Raw genomic sequence first — 27,442 nt, 5'->3', positions numbered from 1 at the left:
TGTTGCATAGCTCTGAGTCGGAAGTCGAGTTGACGGCAGTGGGTTTCGTGCCTTTTTTTTCTTCTAACCTTTTTAATCTTGGTTAACTTGTTAGGCGTAAAATAATCTTATTTCTCTGTGTATCTTTGGTCGTAAAGTTGAGCATCTTTTCATGTGTTTATAAACCATTTTTATGTCTTCTATAGATAGTCTGGAAACCCTGGTGGTGTAGTGGTTAAGTGCTACAGCTGCTAACCAAGAGGTCGGCAGTTCAAATCTGCCAGGCACTCCTTGGAAACTCTGTGGGGCAGTTCTACTCTGTCATATAGGGTCACTGTGAGTAGGAATCGACTAGACGGCAGTGGTTTTTTTTATAGATTGTCTGCTCATGTTCTTTGCTAAAAGTTTTATTGAATTTTGTGACCTTTTTCTTACGATTTTTTGGTGCATTTGAAATGTTATGCAAATTTACTGTCATAAATGTCACAGATATTTTCCCAGTATATCTTTATATTTATTTATAGTGATTTTGGCAAACAGAAGTTTATGATCTTTATATAAACTTCTATATAAACTGTCGACTTTTATGATTTATGGGTTTTGTGTAAACTTTAGGTGTTTGCTCCAGGATTATGAAACTATTTTCCATTTTCTTTGAGTCTTTTTGTGGTTTTATTTTGTATATTTAAGTCTTTGAGTCATATTTTTACCAGGGTGGTCTTAATGAAGCCTTATGTTAATAGTGCTCATCTCTGAAAAGGTGAACAAGAGATGACATTCTGAAAGTCTTGAAACATCAAATTTTAGGAAGCTTAGTGGAGGCTGTGATTCCCAACTAATGCAACTTTGTGAAAATCTGATTATTTTTTTCTTGGGAGGCAGGAGAGGGAGGACAGTGAAATTTACTTTCTTTTTAATTTAAAGGCATTTTCTGTGAAAATGATCCTCATCTTTCTGCATCTCTTTTGTCTTCTCTACCTTTCACACCAACTATAGGTTGCTTTTGTGCTGTGCTTTGAGCATCCAAAATGGCAGCCGGTGCTTGGTTCCATATTCAGAATTGTCAAAACCTTTTGCCTTTCCTACTGTTTGGAAAACAACTTAATTTGGACTCTTATTTGATGAAAATATGCTACAAGATTTAGTAACAGTTAAAAAAAAGCACTCCAAGACCCTATAGCCTTTTTCAGGTTGACCATTCTGTCCAGTAAACCCTGAAATCAACTTCCACAAGGTAGTAATTGTTTCCCCAGACAGCACAAAGCCCTGGTTAGGTACTGTTTTGGTTGGGTGTCCGTCGAGTTAGTTTTGATGCATAACGACCCCATATAACAGAATAGACCTGCCCCACGGGGTTTTCTAGGCTGTAATCTTTTTTTTTTAATCTTGACTGGTCTTTTTTTTTTTTTTTTTAAATCTTGACTGGAGCCAATTGCCAGGTCTTTTCTTCCACAGAGCCACTGGGTAGGTTCACACCACCAACATTTTGATTTGTAGCAGAGCGAGTGCTTAACTGTTGTCCCACCAGGGCTTCTCACACCTAAACTGGGTTTATTTGTTGCCAGGTTTGGGAGACTGGAATAATATTGACATTGTAGAGGATTTAAGAAGTATAAACTGACTTTTTACCTAAAGTCTGTTTGGAAAAGAGAAAGCAATGCAGTGGAAGATTCTTCCATTCTACGATGAACGGAATTGAAGGCCCTTTCCTGAAGGAGGCGTATCTCTCACTGTTTAACTCCAGAAGTGTTTGGAAAATCAAGATACTTCTGTAAACTGAATTTATACCCAATTGCCACAAAGCATGGTGACAATAGAATGTATTAACTTAGATGATTTTTTTCTTGTGTCATTTTTAATTGTGATAAAAACTCAGCAGCAATCTAAACATTCATCAGTAGGAAAATAAACTGTGATAAATAAAATGGTGTGTTATAGAGTCATTAAAAGGGTCATTAAAAATCATATTTTTGAATAGTTTTTAAAATATTTTAATGTTAAATGGAAAAAGCAAGGTAAAAAACTCTTTGACCTCAATGCTTATATAAAATGTTTGGAAGGATAGATCTCAGATGCATTTAATCAGATTTTGCAGTAAAACTCCTGATATTGAGAAAGACCTCCCCTCCCCCCATGCTTTTTATTGCCTTTGCAACAAACAGGGCAAGTTTAGGGGTGGGGCTGGACCTGAAATTTGACTCAGAGCTCATTATTATTTCTGATTCTTTGTTCCTAATCTGAGTAAATGTTTGCATACCTTCTACTGTAGATAAAATCAGAATGAGATGGGAGGATACTAAGCATATATTAAATAACTTTTTCTGATTAGTAAAGAGCAAGTAAAGTTTTCACACTCTTATAGAGGCATGACATTAAAAATCATATACTGATTAAATATTAATCAGTAAAGGAAAAAAAAAGAAGCCATATAAGCTGTCATTAGCAAGTTATGCTAAGAAGTACAGGCAACAAATGCTGTAGATTTAGAAGGAGAGATCAGGTGTCAGAAGCAGTGGTCTGGGAAAACTTGCTGAGGATGAGCCTTGAGTGTAGAAATCAGAAGACAGGAAGGAGGAAAGCATTCCAGGAGTTGTGATGAGGCAAAGTGAGGACAGGGAGGTGAGGCCCCCACTTTGTGTTCAGATGGCAGAAAGTAGATTAACTTGACCAGAGGAGACCCTTCAGGTAGAGAGCTAATCACTTGCAAACTAGGTTAGAGCCAGATAGCAGGAGCTTTTGAATGTCCCTGTAAGGCCTTGAACACTGTTTCACAAAATAGTGATTTTAGTTATTCTCGAGGTTGGAGGGAGAACAGTGGGAAGAAGAAAAAAAAAAAAAAAAAAACTTGAAATAAGTGTTGTGTGTAACCTGCTGTCTGTTTCATCTTTGCCTGCATGTGTGTTTAGGGTGGTTGTGTGTTGTGCTTAGGGAGGGCAAGGGAAGGAATTGAAAAATGCCACAGTAGAAAGTGATGAGCACCGTAGTAATTGAGCAGTATTGTAGTGTGTAGGAATAGAAAATAGATCACTTGGAAGAATGGAGAGTACAGAAACTGATTGATAAATGTATGGGACTTTGTATATGATAAAAGGTGGCATTTCAAATCATAAAAAAGGAACAGGATATTCAATGACTGGGGTAATTGCTACCTCACACGAAAAAGACAAGGAAAAAAAAAATCAAAATGCATGGATTAGAACAGCTACATGTAAAAACCAAAACTCTGGAAAAGTATTAGTAGAACATATGGGGGAATATTTGTATAATCTTGGGGTAAGAAAGACTTTCTAAGCAAGATATAAAACCGAGATGCTATAAAGGACACCATAGGGGGCATAGTGGTTAAGTGCTACAGCTGTGAACCAAAAGGTTGTCAGTTCGAATCCACCACGTGCTCCTTGGAAACCCTATGGGACAGTTCTGCACTGTCTGTAGGATCGCTATGAGTCAGAATCGACTCCATGGCAGTGGATTTGGTTTGGTTTGGTTTATTCCAACCTCTGTGTTGACCACGTAAAACTTAAAAACATATCTAAGTTGAAGCATGCTAGAAGAAAATATCTGCCATAGATGTAGCAGTAAATTCATTCATGAGCCAATAAACAGGAAAAGATGTGCGAGTAAGTAATCTGGGAAATGCAGTTTAAAATAAGGAGATCCTTTTTTGTTAATGAGATGAACAAAAATGGCTATTATCCTCTGTTGGTGAGGCTGTGGAGAAACAGGTGCTCTTATAAGTTGTTGGTGGGAGTTTAGCCTTTTGGAAAGCAAGTTAGCAATATCTGTGATTTTTAAATGTCCATATGTTTTGGCTTTTAGGTATCTATTTGTAGAGAAACACTGCACAGAGATATTTGCAAAGATGTTTATTTCAGTGCTATTTATAATAGTGAAAAATTGGAGAAGAAAAACTGTCAGCAGAGAAATGATTAAACTAATGTATTCATAAAATATTTCATTTTGTGTTGTGATTTCCTTATTATATGTAAGTAGGATTTTGCTGTACAGAATGTTGTACCACTTAATTTTTGGATTGAACAAGTCCTGGGGATTTTTCCATAGGCAAAGTTGCTATTTTAGGAATTGGTGACGTAAAGTGGCAATTACTGGGAGACTTTAGAGAGGAAAGAGGCCCTGGATGGAGTAATGGCTAAGCACTAGACTACTAACTGAAAGGTTGGTGGTTAGAACTCACCCAGAGGTGCCTTGGAAGAAGGGCCTGGTGAAAGACCACAGCTTTGAAAACCATATGGATTGGGGTTCTACTCTGCAAAAAGATTGTACATTATGCAGTCAAATGAAAATACCCTTTACGACGTTGGTTGATAAAGAGATAAAGAGTTACCAGCTGAAAACTACTCAGGGAAAGATCATTACTGTGCTTTGATCCAAAATACATGTGTTTTATGATATACATAAAATAAAACTATTGAAACAATTTTTTTCCTTGGAAAGAATCTTAGATTTTCATCAGTTTTTATTTGCTAAACACAGTAACAGTCTTAAAAATCTCATTAATAAGGAGTGCACTTCTTGGCTCAAGTAGACACATGAGACTGTGAGCAGCTCCCATCTGGAGGGGAGATGAGAAGGCAAAGGGGGTCAGACGCTGGCCGAACGGACATGGGGGAATACAGGGTGGAGGGGAGGAGTGTGCTGTCTCATTAGGGGGAGAGCAACCAGGAGTACATAGCAAGGTGTATTTAAATTTTTGTACGAGAGTGACTTGATTTATAAACTTTCACTTAAATCACAATTAAAAAAAATCTCAACCCTATGGAGATGGGGAAGGGGTGGAGTTATTACATTTACCAAAAGGAGAGAGATGTTAACAGATTTTAACCACTGCTTCCAGTAGAAAAAAGAGAGTTGATAACTCCTATGTTGCTTAATGTATTTTATGTATGAAATTGGAATTTGAGTGGTCATTTCCCCCTTTCATCCCTTTCCTTCTCTCTCAAAGTCTGTTCAATTACCTTCCTGCTCCTTTCTGTCAGATGACTTGGCTTAAAAGGAAAGAAAAAGCATCAAACTGCAGTTTTCCCTCCGTTTATCTATGAGTATGCTTGTATCTAGAGGCTTTTTTTTTTAGAGCCATTTCTATGGTCTTCCTTCAGTGCTGAAATCTTTGTTTGGCACCCCTTTCTGTGCCCCAAATCTGCCATTGCCCTGCCTCCTCAATGGTCATCTTGTGCCTCTCCCCTGTGTTCTCCTTCCCTACTGGTTCATTCCTGCTGGCATGTAAACCTGTAGGTCTTCCCACTGTTGAAGTTTTCAATTCCATGTTGATTCTATTATCTAAACTCTAGCTATAGCTCTGTCTCTTTCCTTTTATGACCAACTCCTTAGAAAGTACTGTGAATATGTGTCATTTCACCTTCATCTCCTAAACTGCAAACCTCAACTGAATTTTCCAATTGGATATCTCATACATCATCTGGATTTTGTGTGTTGAAGAGAGATTGTTTGCCCTGACACCCATCCCTCCCCTTCTAACTATCTGTTCTTCCTCCTCCTACTTCTCCATCCTCTCTGAATGGCACCGCCAACCACCTCCTACTATCCAACCCAAAAATTTGGAGTCATTATTGAATACTTTGCCCTTACCTCCCATACCCAAGGCTGGGTAGGTTTCTCTCTTAAACACCGTCTTCCTGTCTTTATTTGTGAGCCTGGCTGCTGTCTTGATTCAGACCCTAAATGTTTCTTATCTGGAGGGCTGAGTGGTCTCTTTTCCAGCCTTACAGTGCCGTTTTCCACACAGAATGAAAGGCCCTTCCTGAAACCATCAGTTGTTCTGAAGTGGCTCCCTGTTGACATGCTGAAAGTTCAGAATTCTTAATATGGAATTCCAGGCCATTCTGAATCTTTTTTAAATCCATCCTCAACCTTTCCCCCTCTTTACCCTCCCCACCCAGTTATTTTACCTGGAGTACAGGCAGCCCTCAGATTATGAATGAGTTCTGTTCTTAGTCTGTCTTTAAGTTGAATTTGTACATAAGTTGGAACAATTAGGTACAGTTTTACAGTTCGTATCTAATGCCAGTTAGTCAAATATCTTAGTATACACTATATACCCAGTAACCCTACATACCATATTTTTATGCAAATAATGTGTGCCTTCTACATTTGTTGGCAAACCATGCCCTCCCTGCCATGAGGTATTAAGTGCAAGTGCGCTGTGCTAATTTTTTTTCAGTGACATGTAAAAGAAATGGCAGCTGCAGCACTTATGAAAATACCTCGAATTTTTGTTGTAGTAGGCTTTACTGGGGTTGGTTCATAAGTACGGGTTGTAAGTCAGACATTTAAACTGGGATTCTGCCTTTAGTTATAACCTAAGTTTCTCTACACTGTTGAGCTTTCTGCTCTCCACCTTTTGAATGCCTTCCCCTCCAGCCCCTTACCTGACTGACTTGAACTGCTTCCAAAAGGCTCAAGCCCTGTCCTCATTAATGAGGGTGCAATCATTTGCATCTTAAAAATCTTATTTGTGAATTTCATTGTTTGTTTAGATAAGTTAATGAATTCAGCTTGGTTTTCACTGCTAGGTGACAGCAAGACTTTTTTAAAATTAAGCATATGTGGGGGTGTTTTACTCCGTACAACTAAATTTCAGTTAAGAGAGAAAAAGTGTTGACACTACTTTGCTCATTATTCGTCACAGTTTGTTTCAAGTACTTCAGAGTGAGTGTCCCTGACCACCCTACATAAAATTCCAGTTCTCCATCCTAACCCCTGGCATTCAGTATTCCCCTCCCTGCTTTATTTTTCTCCATGGCACTTGGCACCAATGGGCTTACTATATATTCTGGCAAGGTAAGCTCTGTACAGGGAAGCTTCCCCCACCCCATTTAGGAGCTCAGTGGTTTTTGTTGAATGATTGAATGTGATGTTCATGTTCCAGATCAAGACAGGCTTGTTTAAAATGTTTCGTTAGGGTCGCTATTGTGTGAAAAGTAGAGCTAATTGCAAAGGACATTTTTAAGTCTGTTTTAAAACAGGCATTTTGATGTCATTTTGGGGAGGTGAAAGTTCTGAAACCTTTGGAAAAAATGCATAATAAGTTCCCTAAAAACTACCCTGGCTCACCCTACCTTGATCACATTACAGCAGCATTTGAGGTGTTTTCGCTGACATTTCATTTGTAGACGTGTAGGAGAATAATTTCCTCTGTTGAAAAATTCCATGCCTTATTCTAGAAGATACAGTGATGGTAGCCTTACCTTTTCCATAGTAAGATGGAGATACTCAGGAATGATGAGGGCCACCATCATATCAGGTAACATCCACTACAGTTATACTTCATGAGGTAAAATTAATATTGTTGCTGTATTATGTTATAGAGTGAAAACATCACAAAGTTTAGTAAAGCAAAAAGAAAGTTTTATTCGGCATGTATTCAGAAAGGCAAAAGTGGGAAGCGGACAAGCATGCTGTCAGAGCCATGTCTGCCAAAGAACATTACAGAGTCATCAGTGTATATTAACATTACAAAATGGGCAAAACCATTGAAAGCTTCACCTTTTCTTAACGATCGTTGGTACAGGTTTCAGTAACAACAGGAGGGTCTCTACCGGTCTGACAATTTTCTATTCACTAAATGTTAATTGTGCTCATGAGTAACCTTTACATAGATCAAGAGGCAGTTGTTTAGACCGAACAAGGGGATGCTGATTGGTTTAAAGTCAGGAAAGGTGTGCGTCAGGGTTGTATTCTTTCACCATAGCTATTCAATCTGTATGCTGAACAAATAACCTGAGAAGCTGGACTATATGAAGAACAGGGCATCAGGACTGGAGGAAGACTTATTAACAGCCTGCGTTATGCAGATGACACAACCTTCCTTGCTGAAAGTGAAGAGGACTTGAAGCACTTACTAATGAAGATCAAAGACCACAGCCTTCAGTATGGATTGCACCTCAACGTAAAGAAAACAAAAATCCTCACAACTGGACCAGTGAGCAACATCATGATAAATGGAGAAAAGATTGAAGTTGTCAAGGATTTTGTTTTACTTGGATCCACAATCAACAGCCATGGAAGCAGCAGTCAGGAAATCAAAAGACGCGTTGCATTGGGTAAATCTGCTGCAAAGGACTTCTTCAAAGTGTTGAAGAGCAAAGATGTCACCTTGAAGACTAAGGTGTGCCTGACCCAAGCCATGGTATTTTCAGTTGCATCATATGCATGTGAAAGCTGGACAGTGAATAAGGAAGACTGAAGAATTATTGACGCCTTTGTTGTTTTTTTTTTTTTTTTGAATTGTGGTGTTGGCAAAGAATATTAATATACCATGGACTGCCAAAAGGATGAACAAATCTGTCTTGGAAGAAGTACAACCAGAATGCTCCTTAGAAGCAAGGATGGCGAGACTGTGTCTTATATACTTTGGACATGTTGTCAGGAGGGATCAGTCCCTGGAGAAGGACATCATGCCTTGCAGAGTATAGGGTCCATGGAAAAGAGGAAGGCCCTCAACAAGGTGGATTGACACAGTGGCTGCAACAATGAGGTCAAGCATAGCAACGATTGTGAGGATGGCTCAGGACTGGGCATTGCTTTGTTCTGTTGTGCATAGGGTCACCGTGAGTCTGAACCAACTGGATGGCACCTAACAACAAGAAATGTTAATAGAAAAAGATTAGAGTGGAAAGTCTTTTGCGGTCTGTTTGATTGGCTTTAGGTGAAAAATTCCCTAAAAGGTGTTTTTCTTCCCTAAAAGATAATTTCTAAGATTGTCCCATCTATTGTCTTTATCTCAGGGCTCAGTTGATGTGTCCTTGTGAGTCCTTGTGAGCCCAGCTTCAGCTGGGTCACGTTTTTTATGCTCAAGGACAGGGAATAATGATTCCAATATTATTTCCTAAATCAATTATTATAATTGGTTTTGACAACTGCCACCTAATGCATTTTAAAATTATATCTTTAGCCTGTAACTCGCTCTTGAACTCAGTCTTCAGTTGCCTCTATGATGTTTCTACTTCTGTGTGATAATCGTTATCTCAAATTTAACATATACAAAATCAGCTTTCTGATTTTTCCTCTCATAACCCAACTCCTTTTGTAGCCTTCCCATGTCAAAATTCAAACCAAACCCGTTGCTGTCAAGTCAGTTCCGACTCATAGTGACCCTATAGGACAGGGTTGAACTGCCCCATACAGTTTCCAAGGAGAACCTGGTGGATTCGAGCTGCCAACCTCTTTGTTAGCAGCCATAGGCCCTGAACCACTATGCCACCAGGGTTTCCTTTCCATCTCAATGACCCTTCAAAGTATATGTACATGTCTCATTTCAGAAATGTCCACTTCTCACCATCTTCACTGCCACTACCCTGGTTCAGGCCATCCTGTCACCTGCATTATTGCAGTCAACTTGTGAATTGTCCTCCTGGTTCTCCCTCTGCCCCCCTAGAGTGCTGTCTCAGTAGGGCAACCAGAGTGATCCTTCATTCTTTTCCTCAGTTTTGGTTTCCTCCAGAGTGAAAGCTAAATTCTTAGCATCTGTAAGACCCTACACGATCTGTCCCTCAGCCCTATCCCATTACCTCTTTTTTCATCTCTTCCTATCTCAGGCTAGGTCACTCCACGTCACGCTGCCCACACAGGCCTCCTTGATGTTTCTGAAATGTCAGGCTGGTTTCCAACTTTGCGTTTGCTGTTCAAAACATTCTTCCCCCATTTAACTCAGTCTTTTCGGTCTTTGTTCAAGTGTACCTTCTCAGTGAAGCTTTCCCTGAACGCCCTTGATTCCTGGCATTTTTATTCCCCTTTCCCGCCTTTTCGTAGCAGGAAATGTACCACCTGTTTATTTTGTATAGTGAATAATGCCACCACTGAAAGGAAATGTACCAGGCAAATGAGATGTTTCAGGCTGTCAGTAGACAGAAAGTTCATCAATGAGGAACATCTCAAAGAGGGAGAAAACCTGGAATTTTATAGAGGCAAGTAGCCAAGGGAGTTCTGAGGAATGGTGGAGGCCTATCTTATCTCTGGAATGTGAGGACAGGGTGGTCTTACTACAGCTAGCCACTTGTCACAAAAGTGGATGGGGGATTTCTTAACCTTCCTTGCCTCTTGGGAGCACCAAACCAAAGCCATTACCAGCAGATAAAGTTCAGTATTGTCACCTAGTAGAATTTTAAGCCCCACCAAGGACCTACAATCAATGCTCATGGAAGCAGCAGCCAGGAAATCAAACGATATATTGCATTGGGCAAATGTGCTACAAAAGACCTCTTTAAACTGTTAAAGGAGACCTGCTTGCACAGTGGTTAAGGATTTGGCTGCTAAACAAAATGGTGGCAATTTTAATCCACCAGCTGCTCCATGGAAACCCTATGGGGCAGTTCTGCTCTGTCCTATCGGGTCACTATGAGTTGGAATCAACTGGACGGGCAATGGCAATGGGTGAAGTGTTAAAAAGCAAAGATGTCACTATGAGGGCTAAGGTGCTTGGTTTTTTTTTAACCCAACCCATGGTAATTTACCATCACCTCATATGCATGCGAAAGCTGGAAAATGAATAAGGAAGACTGAAGAAGAATTGAGGCCTTTGAATTCTGGTGTAGGCGAAGAATATTGAATATGCCATGGACTGCCAGCAGAATGAACAAATCTGTCTTGGAAGAAGTACAGCCAGAATATTCCTTAGAAGTGACAATGGTGAGACTTCTCACGTACTTTGGACATGTTATCAGGAGGGACTAGGACCTGGAGAAGGATATCATGCTTGGTAAAGCAGAGGGTCAGCAAAAAAGAGGAGGACCCTCAATGAGATGGATTGGTGCAGTGGCTCCAGCAGTGGGCTCAAGCATAGCAACAATTGTGAGGATGGTGCAGGACTGGGCAGTTTTCGTTCTATTGTACATGGGTTTCTGTATGAGTCAGAACTGACTTGAGGGTATCTGACAACAGCAGCAACATGCTAAGTACTAAGATTAGGGAAAATACTAGAGGCTTTGGGGATAGGGTCAGGGAATGGTTTAGAAAGGAAGGATGAACACGGGAATTTGGGACTGAGATAAAGACAGTGGGAAACTGATCAGAATATGCAAAGCCCCATCAGTAAGGAAAGAAAGGTTGGGGGAAGGAGGGATGGAGTGAGGATGAGCTGATAGAGATAAAAGAACAGGTATTCAAGCAGGGCATGTGGACATTATCCTCCAACCTTTTGAGAACAGCTGGATTAAGAGAATTCTTTATTAGGTTTGTGATTTCTGCTAATCAAAACTGGCACAGTGGTGTTATGGCAAGTAGGAATTCCCCCCCCCCCATTTGGGCTGAGTGGTAATCTTGTCCAATCTTGTCTTCTCCCAAGACATGAAAACAAATAATTAAACTTGAAGCTTTATTAAAGTGGAGTCACTGATTTGAGAAATTCAGGTAAGAGAAAGTTTTCCGTTCACCAGCAACTGACAACAAAGTTTTCCGAATTTAGAATGTGTATTACTTTCTTTTGAAATGTTGTTTAAGTGTTTATTTAATCCCATCAGCTATTTAATCCCATCAGCTATTAAAGTATCTTTTTGTCAGGGAGACTGCCTTTTTAAAAGAACTACTGTATTCAAATGGAAATTACCTAGAGAAGAGTTGGGGACTTGTGATTCTTAAATATCCCTGATGAGTTCTAATAAGCCAGGAGTTTTGAAAGGTTATGAAGAAAATAAAGCACAGGTAATCTCTGGGTGGATGGACCAGCAGTGAGACTGCGGTTGGAGGGTGGGGTGTGCTAGAGAAGGGGAGAAGCTCTGACACGGTGAGGAAAGAATGCTTTTAGGCTTCAACCATTTTCTCAAGGCCTTACCATGTCTTGTTCCGTATACGAAATGTATGTACACATGTACAGTGGTTTTCCCTATTATCCAGTCACTTAACCAGAAACTTAAGAACTATATACTTATTTGGTTCTTCAGTCCTATCATCCCCTTAAAAAACATCTTGAATAACTTCTCAAATCCCTCTTAGCCCTCCGTTCTTTCACCTCATCCATATCAATTCTGGTTAAATTTAGGTACTTGTCTTTTTCATGAGTTGCTTTCCCATCTTAATATGTGGCTGTTAAAAAATTGAAATCTGATCATGGGCATTCCTGCCTAAAATTCTTGTAACACTTGGCCCATGGTAGATTCATTGCCTTTCTTAGAACATTCACATTTTCCGTTTCTGCTCTTGGATTTCTCACTGTGAGTGGTTTTTTCTTTCTGTCTTGGTAAACCCTCCCATTGTCATCAGATCTTCTGAGGCTTATTTACATATATATATATATATTTTTTTTTTCCCCATGAGGAACCAGAAATACTTATTTTTGTGCAGTATCTCTCTCACGGAAACCCTGGTGGTGTAGTGGTTAAGTGCTACAGCTGTTAACCAAGAGGTTGGCAGTTCAAATCAAGCAGGCACTCCTTGGAAACTCTATGGGACAGTTCTACCCTGTCCTACAGGGTTGCTGTGAGTCGGAATCGACTAGACGGCAGTGGGTTTCGTTTTTGGTTTTGGTATCTCTTAATTTTAGCAAATAATTCAATTTAAAAAACATACCATCTAGTTTGCAGGCCCATTTATAAAGCCTTTGATCATTTCCCTTTCCTCCTGAAGATTTAATTGCTCAGTCTTTTTGTACTCCTTTATATCAATGTATAATTCTTAACTGTTTAAAAAAAAAAACCAAAATACATAATTCTCATACAAATAGCCTATATAAATTTTTTTTTTTTTTTGCTTGTGAGAGAACTGGCTGAATTATAAAACTGGTTAAATGAGAAACTGGGGTTTTTACTGTCCCAATTTGATAGGAAATGTTGAAATTGCTAAAGTAAGATATAAAATTGGTTAATATCCTGTATGGTATTTCAAACTATAACCTTTGGGATAATCTCCTGGACAGAAAAAAATGATTTCACCCTAAGAGTTTTCAACAGGTTTTACCTTAAAACTTAGACTTACAAGCTACCTGGACCCTCATCAGTTGTAAATACTGAGTCACCGATCAGATGACATCAGACAAACTTACTAGAAAGGGCTGTGGCATGACATTAAAAGTCATACAGTCATCTTTGTCTTAGTTCAAGTTTTGAATTTATCTGAAAACATGCTAATTTTTATACAAGTGAAGTAGTGACCAACCACTTTGTATTTTATTTCTCTTTTTGAAATATTAATTTGCCATTAATATTCTTCTCAGAGCTTCAGAAATCACTAATGGGTAATTCGTGATACATATTTTTGCCCTGTTCTCCATATTTGACCAGTGGTTCATATTAAATTGTATGCAGTAGGGTTCTATTAGAATATGAACCATTAACTTGAGTCTAACATGTTCACAATATATGTACAATAATAGAAGTGTCATGGATTGAATTGTGTACCCCCAAAATAATCTGTCAACTTGGCTAGGTCATGATTCACTTGTATGATTGTCTGCCATTTTATCCTCTGATGTGATTTCCCTGTATGTTGTAAATCCTATCACTGTGATGTAGTAAGATGGATTATCAGCAGTTATACTGATGAGGTCTACAAGATTAGGTAGTGTCTTAAAACAGTCTCTTTTGACATATAAAAGAGAGAAACTAGCAGAGAGACACGGGAACCATATACCACCAAGAAAGCAGCGCCGGGAGCAGATCGTGTCCTTTGGACCTAAGGTTCCCGTGCTGAGATGCTCCCAGACCAAGGAAAGACTGATGAATCACAAGGACCTTCCTCCAGAGCCGACAGAAAGAGAAAGCCTTCTCCTGGAGCTGATGCCCTGAATTTGGACTTGTAGCCTACTAGACAGTGAGAGAATAAATTTCTCTTTGTTAAAGCCATCCACTTGTGGTATTTCTGTTACAGCAGCACTAGATCACTAAGACAAAAAGCATTTATAAGATTTAGATATGTAGAACAAAGTCAGTGCAATTCCTTTCCCTTTAATGAGCTGGTTTTTAAAGTTAAAATAAGAGCTTGAACTAGAGAAGGGAGAACAAACCAGGCAGAGGAACAACCAGGCAGTCGATGTATGGCTGGTTTAGGACTTGATTCTAGGTTATTGCCAATGGCTACAAGTTTCTAACCAAGCACTGATCTTTTCTTTTGCTATAGTCACCTGAGGTATTGCTGACATGGTTATTTTCATAAAAACTGTTTTGATCATGTTTCTTCCCTCCTTGAAAAAGTTCGGTTGCTTCCAGTAGGTAGATGTCCCTTTGCTTGGCTTAGGAGCCCTTCCTTTTCCCACTGCTTGGTTTCTTCGGCAGTGCTTTTCACACTTTACTGTTAATTGAAAAGACAGGCTTTTACTTTTGTTTCTCCCTTGCTCACTGTCCCTACAACCCTAGACTTGTTCAACAATTTTGGTTCTTTCCTCTCAACTCTCCCTGGTCAAATCCAACATTTTCTTTCTGACCCGCTTTCTTCTTTCCAGTAATATGATTGTCCAGACGGTGCTGGCTCGGGAAGATACGCCTGTGTTGGAAGTTTGGTGTGTTTGTTCTCTGTGGTACACCTGTGGGTGGGTTGTCTCAGTCTCACTTGGAAGGCAGCTGGCCACTTTTCGTGCTTTGTGCTATGTAAAGTGCTTCCTGTATGTTCATAGGATTTTTTAAAAGATGCCATACAAGTTAATATGTTCTTGTGTTTGTAGACACCTGAAACATGTCTGAAAATTCCAGTGACAGTGATTCATCTTGTGGGTGGACTGTCATCAATCATGAGGTATGCTATTTAATAGTTATAAGGTAATTTGTAATACTAAAGTATATAGCAGTGATGTGAAATATGAGTTCTTTGAAACAAAAAAAAAACCAGTTGCTGTCGAGTTGATTCTGACTCAGGGCGACCTCTTGTGTCAGTAGGAACTGTGCTCCATAGAGTTCTTTGAAGGTCAATATTTTTCCATTGTCTGGAGCTTGGACATTTTCCCACACATGTTAAACTGAACCGTTGAAAAGTCTCCATGGGTCAGCATCTTCTACATTATTGTGTATTGCTTTCCTCAGCTTTGAGACATTAGGCAAATATTTATTGAGGGTTTGTTATGGGTCAGGCCCTTTACTTATATTCTCTCATAAAAACAACTCTGTAGTAGAGATTGTTTTCATGCTCATTTTGCAGTTGAGAAAACTAAAGCTTAGAGTGATTAAAAATAAATTGGCTAAGATTACGTAACTTGAAAGTAGCAGAGCCTGGCTTTGAGCAGATCTGAAAGGAGCGTGGAGAATGGGTGCCCCGCTACCATTATGTTGGATGTTACCAGCTCTACTTGGTAGTTACTGTGAATTGGTTCTGACTCATGGTGTCCCCATGTGTGCAGAGTAGAACTGCTCCATAGGGTTTTCAAGGCATGGCCTTTAGGATGCATATCACCAGGCCTGTCTTGCAAGGTGCCTCTGGGTAGGTTTGAACCATCAACCTTTTGGCTAGTAGTCAAGCAGTAAACTATTTGAGCCAGGGCCCTGCTACATGATTAGTGCATAATAAACATGAGCTTATTTTCTGACACTGGTCATATATGTTCATTGTAGAACATTCAGTGCTGATGAACAGAAACAATAAAGTAAAAATCATGCCTATTCAAAGTTTTTACGGATTTATTTATAGTTTCCTTTTGTTTTTAGGATTTCTTAAGCCTTACTTGTTTTCCTTCATTAATAAAATTTTTAAATGATTGTTTTTAGAATTACTTTAAGGCTTGACAATCTGTTAGTCATGTGCTGTAGAAATAATGTTAAACATTACCTTTGCCCGGGTGCACAGTGGTTAAGAGCTCAGCTGCTAACCAAAAGATCTGCAGCTCAAATCCACCAGCCTCTCCTTGGAAACCTGATGGGGCAATTCTACTCTGTCCTGTAGGGTGGCTAGGAGTTGGAATTGACTGGATGGCAGTGAGTTTGGTTTTTTTTTTCTCTGTATAAAAGGTTCAGAATTTAACAGCAGTTATACCAATTGAGATTGAAGTTTTTTTTTCTTTTTTCTAAGCATGAATGACTTCTCTGTTTTTAACTTGTTTTCTACAAAGCTTAGATCAACTTCCGCAGCAACTTCTTAATAGAATCAGAGCAAGGCAGCTGTGGGTGTCTTCACTTGGGAATCTTGAGGATGGGGCAAACCTCTGTGGCACATAGCTGAGCGTGTCATCAGAGTTTTCTGTATTCTAGATACCCTGTCAGAGTGAATGATCTTCTTTGTACGTTTATCCCATTTCTTCTACAGATAGTCACCAGGTTCTGCTCTTTTCTTGGTCACGTCTTGTGTGTGTGTGTGTGTGTGTGTGTCCCTTTCCTTTCCTGTTGCTACCATTCTGGTTTAGGACATAACTGGTCTTCCCCGCAACCCCTAAGTCTTACATTCAGAATTAGAGTTCTCTTTAGGGCTTAACTCCAATTATTGTAATTTTTGCTCACCTGAGGTATGTATGTCAGGAGAACGCAGATGTTTGTATTTTATGGATTGCAAGGGAGAAGGCAGAATCAACTTCGTGGTTGTTAACTTTGTTAATTAAGACAGGAGGGAAAAAAAAATCTCCTAAGATCGCTAATTACCACTAATTAAAGAAGAAAGTCTGAAATCAAAGTAGGAAGGACTACCTCAGAAGAAAAGGTAGTTTAAAATTTAAGCTCACTGCATTATCCTAGTGCTTCTGTTTTAATCCATACCCTTAAAACATTTTTAGTTACGTATTCTGTGACAAGTAGTTATTTGCTTGTGGCTTGTGTGTCTGCATAGGTTGTAAATCTGAATTTTGGATTTGAGTTCTTCATACCCCAGAACACCTAGTAGAGTGCCTTGCCTGTGGTAGTTCTACAGATAATGAGTGGAAATAAATTAACAAAAATAGCTAGCTAGGTTCAGAAACTTTTAGCCTCTGGGATTAAAATTTATTGCTCAGTCACGTAAAATAGAGTGTGGTCAGAGCAAGCACCTTTGGGGCTGACTTGACTTAGAATCTCAACCTGTGACTCCAGTCTGCCATTTTCTCGTCGTAGACCTTTTTAATAGGCTGAATTGAAGGAAAGCTGGTCAGTGTAGATCCTGTTCCCTTGGAGCATGGTGGCTTCTGGGACTTCCAATAGTGGAAGCATCTGCAGTCACTGCCAGCTTTGAGCAGCTGAGAGGCAAATAACTTTTGGTGACTATCGCTTTTTCCCTAGGGGTCTGATATTGAGATGGTGAATTCTGAACGTGGTGTAGCCAGTGACAGCCGGGAGCTCACTCCAGAATGTTCGTCTTTAGAGCAAGAGGAGCTACAAGTATTGCAGTTAGAACAGGGAGGTAAGATTTAAAATAGTAATGGATTTTTTAGAGGTTGTAGTGTGGTGTCTTATTTCCAGATGGGCAGCCTTTCTGGCTCATGTCATTGGTCTTTCAGCACAGGTCACTGCACCACTAGAGAGAGTGTGGGTGAGGCCTGCAGAGCCCAGAGGCACCAGGCTGCCCATGGCGTTTGCTGATCTGTACCCACACATGTTTGGGCCTCCAGATTCTACAGTACTACTACGAGTGTAACCAGTGACCAAGTGATTTAACATGAATTTGGCAGTTTATATTTACTTGTCATTATTGGCACTATTAAGACTAGTCATGTACAAAATTATTGATTGATCAAACTCAAAAGGGATTTGCTAAGCTCTCAGGCTGTAGAGCACTCTGGTTAGAGGTGTAAGTGGTACTTGGCACTCTGTATTGCATCAGCACTATGAATGCTTCCCCTGGGATTTGACACCCGCATTACTTACATAGAGAAGGGCTGTTTCCCAAATAATAATACAGACCTTATCTTCATGTTTAAATTCTTAAGTTTTAGAAAAAATGCATTAAAATTGAAAGGAAACAGAACATTTCCCCACTTAAGAGAATAAGATGGATGTGTGGAGGCCAGAAATATAATAGATTGTACCTCTTCTTTTTTTTTCAGCCTACATGTTGATTACTTTTCTCATTTGAACAGTGATTCTCAAATATTGTGTCTCAGCGATCCCTTTGAGAACCTCCAAGCTGCGGATGATCTCCCATGAAATGCGTATACACATAAGCCTCACTTACTATCTCATTTTCTGACATTTCACATTTACAATAGTAAAAAAATATATCTGACTATTTTGCGCATTAACGATGTGTGTCTGCCAGTAAAGAACGCCGAGGTGCAAGGCGATAATAGCATTGGCTATGATGGTTAAGTTACGTTTCGACTTGGCTAGGCCATTATTCTCAGTGGCTTGGCAGTTGTGTAATGATGTAATTTGGCAGTATGTAATGATGTAGTCATCTTCTGTTTTGTGATCTAATGTGGTCCTCCTCCATTTTCACATAATGCTGATTTTCACACAACAGCCTGGTCTTCGGAACCTAACCATGTCAATAAGTGAGGAATGTGCTCACATAGGAAACATTTCTATACTTCCTCAGGAGTCCTTGGACCCATGTCCTTCTTTGTTGAGGAGTCTTATCTCCAAGTCGTTAGTATTCTCTTAGTGGCTGTATATATAAAACACATGAAAATGGTGTTTCTTCTTTTTTTTATGTTTCTTGGAGGGGTTTAATTACGTAAGATATATTCATGAAAGGGAAAAATAGTGATAAACAAAGTAAATTTAAAACCACCTATAACTCTTATCTGGAGATAACTGCTGTTATCATTTGGTTTGTGTCCTTTTTGTACATAAATTTATCTGTTATACTTGTTTTAATACTTTTTAGCTCTGTTAACATTTTATAACTTTTTAAATTAAAAACATGGTATTGTGAACACAGTATTCTGTTTGTCCATTTTGCCTTTAAAATAATTCTTGTATCTTCTGTAGTGACACTGTATTGTTTTTCCATGTTCTTTGCGTCCTTGTTTTTCATAGTTTATTATAAAGCATTTGTAATTTCAAGCCATAATTTTGATTCCTGTGTTACCGGGCATTGGCAGTCTTTAGAAAAATGGTACATTTAGGAATTTTGAATGAACTTAAAAATTCAGGAAGTACAACATAGTATCTGAGAATGGCTTTTCCAAACACCTTGGATTAAGAAGTACTTTGGTATTGCAACATAGAAATTTTATTTATTTAGTTGAATTAGCTTTGATTTGAGTTATTGGTCTTGAATTCAATTTAGAATTTAAAATTATCCCTTGGGACAATTTCAGATAACTATATTTGAAATACAGAGACCTTTTCGGCAATAGTATGGTGACGCTTATAATTGTATATGACATTTGATTAAATATACTTTAATAAACTAGGAATAGATTTTAATCTACCAACATTATAATTATATGTAGACTACAAAAAGTCAGCAAAGTGTTTTAAATGAAGAAATAATTTAATTGATCTTTGTTCTATATCAGAAAACAGCCAAAATTGCACAATGTTAACGGGAGAAACTACTTATTCAGCTGTGGAAGAAACCAAGTCAGCAGTTGAGGTAAGCTTACGTTTTACTCTGTGGATATGTGATAAACAGCATTCCTTAGGTAATACATGCAAAGTGTTCGTTTCTAGATGTGCTTTCTATTCCTTTTTGGATTATAAGCAACTTTGAAAAGTTCGAGATTCCACAGATTGGTCAGTTTTAAGGTTAAAGTAAGCTTTTATTTTGACTACAGATTAAATGAGACATATTTTGATTTAGAAGTGATGTCTTGGTAACGTGTTAAAGAACTCTTCTTTTAATCTCTAATTTTTTTTGGAGGAAGGTTACATTCTTGAGTTACATTGGGATATTAAGCTATTAGGGTTCATATCTAAAATGAAGGTTAGTTTTTCAATTTGAGAACAAAATGAATCTTGGCCTTTGGGATTTTACTTCTTGATAAAACTGGGTAGCCAGATGATCTTTACATGGTGGAGCTGTCGGAGTTTATTACGTATATAATCAGAAAGATTTCATCAGTCTTTATGGGTTCCCTGACTGCAGAGTTACGCTTATATAAACCCTTGAAACTGGTGAGAGAAATAGAACTCTCTCTTTTCTGTAGTTGGTGGGGAGCAATGGTGGGCTGCTCAGTTTCTGCATCTGTCTAGGAAAATGTCCAGCCTGGTCTGATTTGTGGAGCTGCCAAGGGATTTGGTGGTGTTGATCCCAGAAACCCTGGTGGTGTAGCGGTTAAGAGCTACAGCTGCTAACCAAAGGACCAGCAGTTTGAATCCACCAGGCGCTCGTTGGAAACTGTATGGGGCAGTTCTACCCTGTCCTTTAGGGTTGCTATACGTTGGAATCGACTCGATGGCAACAGGTTTGGTTTTGGTTTTTTGGTATGTTGACCTCAAACTGTCATAACACCTTGAGCTGTGTAGAAAATACAAGGCCCTTAGATAATTGTTGGGTTTACTGTCTCTAAAATTAAAATTCTTCTTCAGGCAGAGGAAGAGAAGTCACCTGAAGACAATGTCTATTTTGGAACTGTCAGTGATGATTCTGATATTGTTACCCTTGAGCCACCTAAGTTAGAAGAAATTGGAACTCAAGAAGAAGCTATAATTGTTGAAGAAACACAGAGCCCAGAAGACTTTAACATGGGTTCTTCTTCGAGCAGCCAGTATACCTTCTGTCAGCCAGAAATTGGTAAGAACTGTATAGAGTACACTGATAAGACACTCACGGACTTCTCGAGCCACATATTATAGGATGGCTTGTTTTCTAACCCTGAACCTCAAGTTTGGATATTTTTGGATAAAACACAATTTTTTTTGTAAAATCTGTTTTATCAAGTGATTTCTTAGACTCTGTGGCCTAGAGTACATCAGTCCTTTGCTCTAACAATAAACACAATCATAAATAAAGGACAAAAATACGTCTTTAAGGAGATCTCTTGATGTTTCAGATGATTCAAAATGCATTTGCTATTTTTTAGAACCTTAGACATGTGAGAGATGGAGCCATTATACCTAAAAGGAGAAAGTTAAGATTTTTGCTTACAGTAGTACAAAATTTGTATTATAGAAATGGTGAACATTGTCATTGAAGTCTGTTAGAGCCACTCAGTATTTAGTCATTCAACAAACATTTATTGAGTACCTACTGTGTGCCAAACAAGGCTGAAGGAGCTGGCTGCAGAGCAGTAGCCCAAAGCCCCCGACCTCTGGATCTTTCATTTTAGGTTGTTATGGAAGCGTACCCTTTATAAGTCACACTCTAATGCGGTTAATGCCCGTTGTTCAGACAGAATCATCTGAAGGTTAAAGTTGCTGAGCTAATTACTTTCCACAATTCTTCAGCTGGGTTTTAGGAATATGTAATACCTTCCTAGTTGATAAAATATTCAGATATTAAATATATAAATAAAGTTGCTGGAAAATTTCATAAGATACAAACCTATAATTGACCCACAGCTACTAACCCACAATTGTAATGTGAGGGCGAATTATGGGCGAGACATCTCGAAAAACTGTTAAGGAGTCCAAGAATTTCTTAATTTGATGAAGACATAGGAACATCTAGTATCTGCTGGTAGAAATTTCAGATACTTTTCTTAACGTTTATTGTTCTTTACTATTTATGTTTGGCAGCTAGAATCAGACAAGTTTGAGTTCCTGTCATTCCAGTTTAAGCTTAAAATATTAAGTAGAGATTTTTACCTCTCTCATTTAATGACCAGTTTTTCCCCCCAGCTGTTGACGCAGTGGTTAAGAGCTTGGCTGCTAACCAAAAGGTTGATAGTTTGAATCCACCAGCCACTCCTTGTCAATCCTATGGGGCAGTTCTGCTGTGTCCTATAGGGTCTCTATGAGTTGGAATCAACTCAGTGGCAAAGAGTTTAGTTTGGTTAGTTTGTCTGTTACCAAAAACTTTAAAACATTTTATTCGCATATCATCTGGAATTCTTCGTGGTCAGAGGTAAACTTCAGCCCTGGCCATAGTAGCATACATAGTACATATATTTATGAGGGCTTAATGTAATTGATTTTAGAATCATTGATGGTCATCACATTTTATTATTTTTCAATTCAGAATTTGTGCTGTATATTCAAGTAGTCCTTTTTTTTAAAAAGACTGCAGGTGCTAGTTTAATTTGAGACTATTTATGGGCCAGAAAAGGTAGTCAAATCGTAGCAAGAGAAGTACAAAAGGGGCCAAGCAGACATTCAGGAAACTGACATTACACACTGTTGATTTTGTAGGCACTCGGGACACTCAAGCCCATTCTCGTTTTTATCTCCTTTGTGAACTAGGACTTCCTAAGGAATTTCGGAAATGCAGTTAAGAGGAGTTTTTTTTTAGATATATTTTTATCCCTCCCTAAGAATTGTTTCAACAAACAAAATGTTAAAAAAAAATAATCAAAGATGAAATGTTGGGCTATGTTGAAAATACTGCGTATGCCAGTTGCTGATAGTTTTTGTTTTCTTCCCCTTTCCCCTGTTTTACCTTTTGGTGTTTCGGAATTTCACGCTACCCATTGCTTAGTCACTTTGTTCTTTCCTCTCCCTTCCTTGTCCATCTGTAGGATTTCTGCTTTATCTGGTAAATTACGTTCTGTGGCCGTGTACAGTTTGCGGGGTTAAGAACACTGCCTCCTCCCTCCTGTAGTGATCCCCTCCTCTGAGAGAGCAGAATTGGTAGTTGTAGAAAAGTTTGTATTGAATATGTTAATAAAAAGGCATTATTACTAGATTTTGGTGTAGCACAGATAACAATGATAAGTTATATTTAAAAGAGTATTGTCGATTATTTTTTTCCTTTTTATTCTTTATAATGAAGCTTTATACATCTTTTTTCCTGTTTATTCACAAAAGAAAGGTGGTGGGAGAAGCTGTGGAAGATTCCTGAATGCATAAGGGGATGGGATGATCAGCTGAAACACCATGTTCCTAGCCAACTCGCTTCCCAAGGTGGTGTGACTAAATCTGACCAGCTTCTCTAGAGCTGAATGTGCCTAGTCACATGTACTGTGTTAGTGCTTTTAAGATACCTGTCGTCATCTGTGATACTCGAAACAGGTGTTCAGAACTCATCTTTTAAAAAACCTGGCTAAGCTTAGTGCATGCCTTTTGCATTGCTTGCATCTTGGACTGTGGGCCAAATTAAGCTTTAAAAGAAGTTTAAACAAAAATACTTTGGCTATCATATGTATGGGTTAAAAAAAGATGGAAGCATTATGTAAGATGTGAGCTTATTAATATGGGTTAGACTGGTTTGTTGACTTACATAATGAAGGTGGTGTGTAAATGTAGAGTTGAAACTGTAAAGAATATTGACTGTTTTTACATTTGCCTATCTATGTCAGAAAGTCTGACTGAAATACTCCAGCTATGATCTTGAATGCCTTTGTACTCTGTCGTGCTTTGTTTAAGTCTTCCTTTCTTTCTCTTTGTCCAAGAAATGTAAGCTCACAGCTGAGGTGATGGCATCTTGGAAAAACTAGTGATCAAGAATAACCAGATAAACATGATGGGCAAAGGGTCACGACCAAAAGCCTCTCAGAGGCATCTGTATTACTGAATGTTAGGAATATTCGTCAGTTCAGTCGTGCCTCTGTCTTTGTGTTTGTTGTTGTGAGCGTGAAAGTTACCTGAATCCTCCGTGAGTCAACTTTAAAAAGCATCGCCTAATCCGTATCACCAGCTTTCCTGTGGCATGGATATCCTGGGTTCTGAAAAACTGTCTTGCTTTTTTGAGGCATGAATGTTTGCTGTTTTGGAGCTCTTTGCATCAAACTCAAGTTCACAGTTTGTCCTTAAGTTTACTGCTTTTTCTTTTAACTGGTCTGTGGAAATCACTATGGAGTGATCTGATCTTCTCTGTCAACAGCTTGTTGATACGGAGCAGTGTTAAATAACGCATTTGAAAAAATGGTGATTTTTCCAGCAGATATGTTCCCAAGACTTGAGATTTCTTGTGGGATTTTTTTTTTTTTCCGATTTGTTATTCTTTGCCGTTCTTTTCATAAAGCAGCAGCGCCAGACTAGTCCTGACTGTTGGGAAAGCTGTTGTGTCACTTCCTCATGCTGACATGTTTACTAGAGGGTAAAACTGATAACCGTCTAGTAAGAGTGGCAGTCGAAGGGAAGGGCTCATCTGACTTCTGGAAACCTGTGTTACACTTACAGCATCCTGAACTTTGATCGTGGGCTAGTAGGACGGAAACGGAACTAGGAACAGATAAAGCCAAGGATGACTTCTGATATTTATTGTTCTTTGTGAGTCACAGAAATTGCTTGTATACTTTCCTAAACAGTTGAGTTTAAATTACCTCTGTTTGAAATTGAAAGACAGTTTTTTTTTCCTTCTGGAAATAGTACTTATTTATGGCTTACTAGCAATGAAGTTTAATAGGCTACAAGAATGAATGATTGTTTCTCTAATGGTGTAAACTACAAAAACAAAACAAAACAAAAAAATGTAGATAGACCCTCAAAAGCGAGATTGTTGTGTATCACAGTTGAAATCTTTGGTTTTGGCTTTGTGTTGATAAACTTGAATATTTGTGTTTTTGTGGTGTTTTGTCTTTGTTTTGGGCTGTCTCATATAAAAAGGTATGTAGGGATCGTCGTTAATTCTAAATCATTTATGCTTTTCTAAAAATTTTAGTACTTAAATACCTACGTTTTTCTTTTTAAAATAGTTTTTCCATCTCAACCTAGCGACGATGAATCAAGTAGTGATGAAACAGGTCATCAGCCCAGTCCTGCTTTTAGACGGCGCCGAGCTAGGAAGAAGACTGTTTCTAGCTCAGAATCTGAAGAGCGGCTGCCTCCTGAACAAGAAACTGACCCTTCCAAGGAGAACTTGCATAAGCACCAGTTCAGTAGTGGTCTTAATAAATGTGTTATACTTGCTTTGGTGATTGCAGTCAGCATGGGATTTGGACATTTCTATGGTAAGTACTTTTTTTTTTTTTTATGGTAAGTACTTGAACATTTGTTACACATAAACCGGCAGCGTAGTACGGAAGCCCGTTGTTGTGTGCTGTCGAATCAGTTCTGACTCCTAGTGACCCCCATGTAGACGCCTCTGAGTGAGGAATTCTGGGATTGTTTTCAGTGCCATCATTAGTATATGATCTTGGGACACTTTCAGCTTGTTTGAGCTTTCGTTTTCTCACAGGAAAATGGGGATTGTGCTGCCTGTCTCCCAAGACTATCTTCATTTACATGATGCAGTAGTTATTTATTTAAGAAACATAAGGATTATTTTACGTGTGTTTACGGCTTTTTAAAAAATAAGATGGAAGATTAAAAATCTGAAATGCTCACCACAAGGGAAATCATTTAATTTAGAACCACAAACTAACCACACCATCTTTAAAATTAGGAGGATTACCGTTAATTAAATTCCAGTTGAAATAATTACATTTGAAATGTCACAATAATTAGTCTTTATTACTTCTACTTTCAGGTTTCACGAAAGCATCGTGTTTTCTGACATTCATTGCTCTTCCATGATTCATGTGCATTAATTCGTTTGCTTGTAGTTTAGCCTCACAGTTTGCTCAGTATTACAGCTGTTAGTGTTTCTGTAGATTGATTATCTCACTAATTCAAATTCTTAAAAGTCTCTTGGGTGAGAAAAAGAAGGAATTCCATGTGGTGTTACTTTTACTTAAGAGCCTCCCTGTTGAATTTCGTATTTAAGGTCTGTATTTGAACAAAGACAGAAGTGTTTGAGAGCTGAACACTCACACTTTTTGCTCTGTTTGGGATTTTTTGGGGGGGGAAAACACTAAAAAGAAATAGTCTAAGGTTTTGTTTAACTTCGCAAATTTTAGTTTGCTTTGTATTAACTTTTTTTAGGTTTTTTTGTCTGCGTAATCTACAGTTTGGTTTTCTGAATATTCCTTTCTTGCTACTTCTTGCAACAAAATTGGTTTTGCTAACAAAGAGAGAGACGTGTCTTCAGTAAAGGGCCAGTTGTGATACAATTCTGTATGTAATTAGATACGTAAAATTAAGTTAATCAACTTTGCTTTTACTGATTTATAGATTAGCAGTTACATGGGTGCTCTTATGTTTTTACACTGTATAGATAGCTGTACTATAAATAATGTATCCATTGGGAACCCTGGTAGTGTTTCATTCAGCATCTCTCTATCTTTTTATTGCCCACCTGCTCTGTGCAGGGAGTACCCTAGGCCGTGGGATAAAAGGGCTGAGCAAGCCAGATCCTTCCTTCATTGTGGTGGCACTAAGCAGTTCCTTTGATGGTTTCTGTTTGTGAGAGTCACGTCGAGTGTACAGCCTCTTGGCTTACCCTCTTTGTTGGAGGCACACACAAGTTTCTGTAGCATGACCAGTTACTGCAAAAATATGAATGCAAAGATTGAAGAATGACAGGTACCCTGTGTTGATGGGTGGAAAAGACATTTAATTTCAACATCTGTGATGTTAGAATAAACTTTGTAAAGGTAGTCAATACTTGCTTAGTTTAGGGTCAGTAAAATGTATTTCTGTTTGTATATAAGTTTATATTAATATAACTATTTAGACACCCGGTAAATTCCTACTTGAATTTCTACTGAGATGCTACAATTTGTATCTTCCCTTGAAGTTTATTGTAATGAGATTTGATTTGAAATATATGTTTAATTTTGTTTACTGTCTTCAGCTGGAGCAAATACATCAGTATGTCTTTTGAGTATGATTTTTCCCCCCACAGGTAAACATGGAGGTAACAAAGGAGAAGGTCTTAATCTTTTTTTCTTACTAAAAAAATTGGATAGTGACTTTAACATTAACCCAACTCACCTGCCCTGAAAACCTCACCAGTCGCATGGCCCTTGAGTATTTTGTAGAAAGATTGATGTAGAGAGAATTGCTTTGAAAGTTGAAAAGTTATTTCCCTCTTAGTCAAGGATTTTGGTTACTTGTGAAATTTACTTTAATGATTATATTTAATAGAACCTTTCCATATGCTTTTTTTTGCGTTAGCTTTTTCAAAATGAGAAAAGCTTGTGTGAGGTAGTATTAAATAGGTCTGTCTAGTCACGAGGTTGGTTTAATAAACACACAAAACTGAATGGCTGCTAGCTTTTCAAAGTCACTACTTAAAGGATATCACAGGTTTTTTTTTCTTAGTTATGGCATTAATAGCAACGTTTTAAGAACTCTTTGGGGTTGATTACAAAACTGGTTTGAATTTCTCATCTTCGTTGCGCTCCATAATCAGTTATTTGCCTTATAATTTAACAAAAACATACTACCTAAGTGAGTCATTCAGCACATTTACCAGTCTTGACTCCAGACACATTTGGAGCAGTGTGTCTAAACTGGGAGGAGTGAGAACCAGCACAACTGAGCATAGTAAGGTGTACTCCAGGTGCTCGGCGCTGCTTCAGGCTCTGAAGGGGCTTCTGAAAGAGAGATGCTGACCACTGGAAGCTGAGGTATAGTAGTTCATCAATGCCACATATGATTACTGTGTAAACTTTTACTTTAGGGACACTCTATGGTACCTTTTCCCAAAGCCGTTACCGTTGAGTCACTTCTGACTCAAAGTGACCCGATAGGACAGAGTAGACCTGCCCCATAGGGTTTCTAAGGCTGTAAATCTTTATGGA

The 27,442-nt window shown here is 38.5% G+C and overlaps 1 protein-coding gene across 1 annotated transcript in view; it reads left to right on the top strand.

The window, feature by feature from the left end:
* The window catches only part of CCPG1 (cell cycle progression 1), a 44,164-nt gene that overhangs the window by 5,875 nt on the left and 10,847 nt on the right, over positions 1–27,442 (top strand). The window contains exons 2-6 of the mRNA XM_049852628.1: positions 14,606–14,676; positions 17,112–17,232; positions 19,295–19,371; positions 20,307–20,511; positions 24,512–24,766. Coding sequence (XP_049708585.1) covers positions 14,617–14,676; positions 17,112–17,232; positions 19,295–19,371; positions 20,307–20,511; positions 24,512–24,766 — 718 coding nt within the window. The 5' untranslated portion in view covers positions 14,606–14,616. The remainder of the gene's footprint in view (positions 1–14,605; positions 14,677–17,111; positions 17,233–19,294; positions 19,372–20,306; positions 20,512–24,511; positions 24,767–27,442) is intronic.

This window comes from Elephas maximus, chromosome 13 (genome assembly GCF_024166365.1).
Source record: "Elephas maximus indicus isolate mEleMax1 chromosome 13, mEleMax1 primary haplotype, whole genome shotgun sequence".
Lineage (NCBI taxonomy): Eukaryota > Metazoa > Chordata > Mammalia > Proboscidea > Elephantidae > Elephas > Elephas maximus.
This window is presented reverse-complemented; position numbering and strand designations above follow the sequence as displayed.